At 45.1% G+C, this 2,117-nt stretch overlaps 1 protein-coding gene across 1 annotated transcript; it reads right to left on the bottom strand.

The window, feature by feature from the left end:
- Nucleotides 1–404: 404 nt before the first annotated feature.
- On the bottom strand, nt 405–1,531 carry LOC139747645 (tyrosine-protein kinase yes-like). The gene has a single exon (XM_071660206.1). The coding sequence runs from the start codon at nt 1,431–1,433 to the stop codon at nt 447–449; it is 987 nt and encodes a 328-aa protein (XP_071516307.1). The 5' UTR covers nt 1,434–1,531; the 3' UTR covers nt 405–446.
- Between the last annotated feature and the right edge of the window lie 586 nt (nt 1,532–2,117).

Genomic DNA, 2,117 nt, shown 5'->3' with positions numbered 1-2,117 from the left:
GCTTGATATCGCTGGTGATAACTGTGATGTATTCTTGGTATCGTTGATGATAACTGTCATGTATGCTTGATATCGTTGGTGATAACTGTCATGTATGCTTGATATCGTTGGTGATAACTGTCATGTATGCTTGATATCGTTGGTACAGTGGTGAGAGTGAGGGAGGCGCTATCACTATGAGAAGAATGAGGGGTATCATGGGTACTGTGGTAAGAATGAGGGAGGTATTGGTATTCGTACGATAAGAGTGAGTACCGTACTGGAGATAGACAGGAGTAGAATGAACGAGAAACATAATCTTTTACATCTTATTGATCATGCCATATGATCATAAATATTTCTCCGGTACAAAAAAAAAATCCTTTCTAGTAAAAGAAATATATTTTTTCTGTTTTACACTATAACTGTAGATTATCATAATCTTCCAGTATGAGAGAGGTTAATATTCAGGGTCCATCAACCTGTGATCCAGCAATGACCTTCAGTTTGCTGATGACGGTATGGAGAGAAGGCCTGGCTTGGGGATCGCTTCTCCTCGTCTCATCCTGGAGCGCCAGCAGGCCAGACCATATCTTGTCGTCCTCCTGAACCATGTTCACTACGTCCTCAATGACGAAACTAAATGAATAAACGTCGCTTGCTGGTGTAAGACGTTCTCTTGCTGTTACCTCCGGTGCATACCAGGGGCAGCCCCAGCCGCCGCCGCTCAACCTGAGGACGTCTCCTATCTTTTTGGTGAGGCCATAATCAATGATGTGGATATCGAGGTCCTGGGAAACACCCACAGTTATGTTGTCCGACTTGAGGTCATTGTGGACGAAGCCTTTGTCGTGGATTTCCTGCAGTTTTTCTGCCACGATGACGAGAGACTCAATCAGTTGCTGCTGTGTGCATTTCTGGATGTAATGCCCGAAAGTCTCGCCTGTGTAGGTCATGATCACTCTGGCGGGTTTCAGGCTCATTCCATACACCTCGGGGGCTCCTCCAGCGCCTGCCAGTTCACGATGAATCCTTACTTCTTTCAGCAATAATGCGATGTTCTCTCTGTTCAGGTAAGTCTTCATCACCATGAACTGGCCATTGAAAAGCACCAGTTCTACTCTCCCGCTGGCGCCCTCACCCAACAACTTGAGGCGATCCAGTGCATCGACCCTGGGTTTGATGAGGAGATCATGTTCCCCACCTCGCAGATATTGTATGAATCCTTTGCTCTCGTCGTCGTCACAGACAGAAGCGGAGCTAAGCAAGTCGAAGTCGGCAGTGGAGAGTGAGATGGTGGATGTGTGTGACTGACCATCCACGAGAAGGGTGGTAGAGTGTCTGGTCTGCACCAGGAGCAGCTCCTCGTCGACCCAGTCGGTGAATCGTGACTGTGTGGTCATATTGAGGAATATGAAAAACTTGACGCCTGCACTTACGAAGTAAACTTTCATATCCTTGAAGCATTAATAATATAGTGAAGGCTGTACCTCCCTGAATTATAGTGAATATCAGCAAGTAGTGAAGATGAGGGAAGTTGGTCCTTGGTGTCAGCGAGGAGTGGGGGTAAGTGGGGGGGGGGGGGTAGCATTTAAGACGAAGGTTGCTGTGAAGGCCCGCGTGTAATGAAGATTGCCTTTGACGACATTATAATTTTTTTTAAGATAGTAAGTGGGAAGGATAGAGGGATTAGTGTAAATTAGGAAGCTTGTTGTGAAAACCCGTCTTTAATGAAGATTGCCTCTGACCTGACATAATAAGTTTTCTTTTTAGATAAGGGTGTGGGAAGGATAGAGGGAATAGTGTAAATTAGGATGAAATGAATTTGGCTTTTCGTCTCACCCTTTCGGGTCAAAATATCAAAGGATGGCAGTGTCAAAGGTGTCTGAGGTTGAGAGTGTAGTAAAGATACATGCGTGGTAAAGATGAGGGTGTTGAAACTCATAGTGTGTAGTGAAGATGGCGCATGACATGATTTGTAAGGGTTAAGTGAAAGGCTTATGCGACCAGTTTTACTGAGGGCATAGTGAAAATGAAGCTTGTGGCATGAAATTGAAGTAATCCATTAGACTCGAGATAAAAGTCAGCGTTATTAACAGTGTAGTAACGATAAGGCTGTGACGATGAAAGGCTAGTGT

The sequence above is a fragment of the Panulirus ornatus genome, chromosome 69 (assembly GCF_036320965.1).
Source record: "Panulirus ornatus isolate Po-2019 chromosome 69, ASM3632096v1, whole genome shotgun sequence".
Lineage (NCBI taxonomy): Eukaryota > Metazoa > Arthropoda > Malacostraca > Decapoda > Palinuridae > Panulirus > Panulirus ornatus.
This window is presented reverse-complemented; position numbering and strand designations above follow the sequence as displayed.

Coding starts and splice junctions, on each gene's coding strand:
- LOC139747645 (XM_071660206.1), bottom strand. CDS start 1,433: ATGAAAGTTTACTTCGTAAGTGCAGGCGTCAAGTTTTTCATATTCCTC.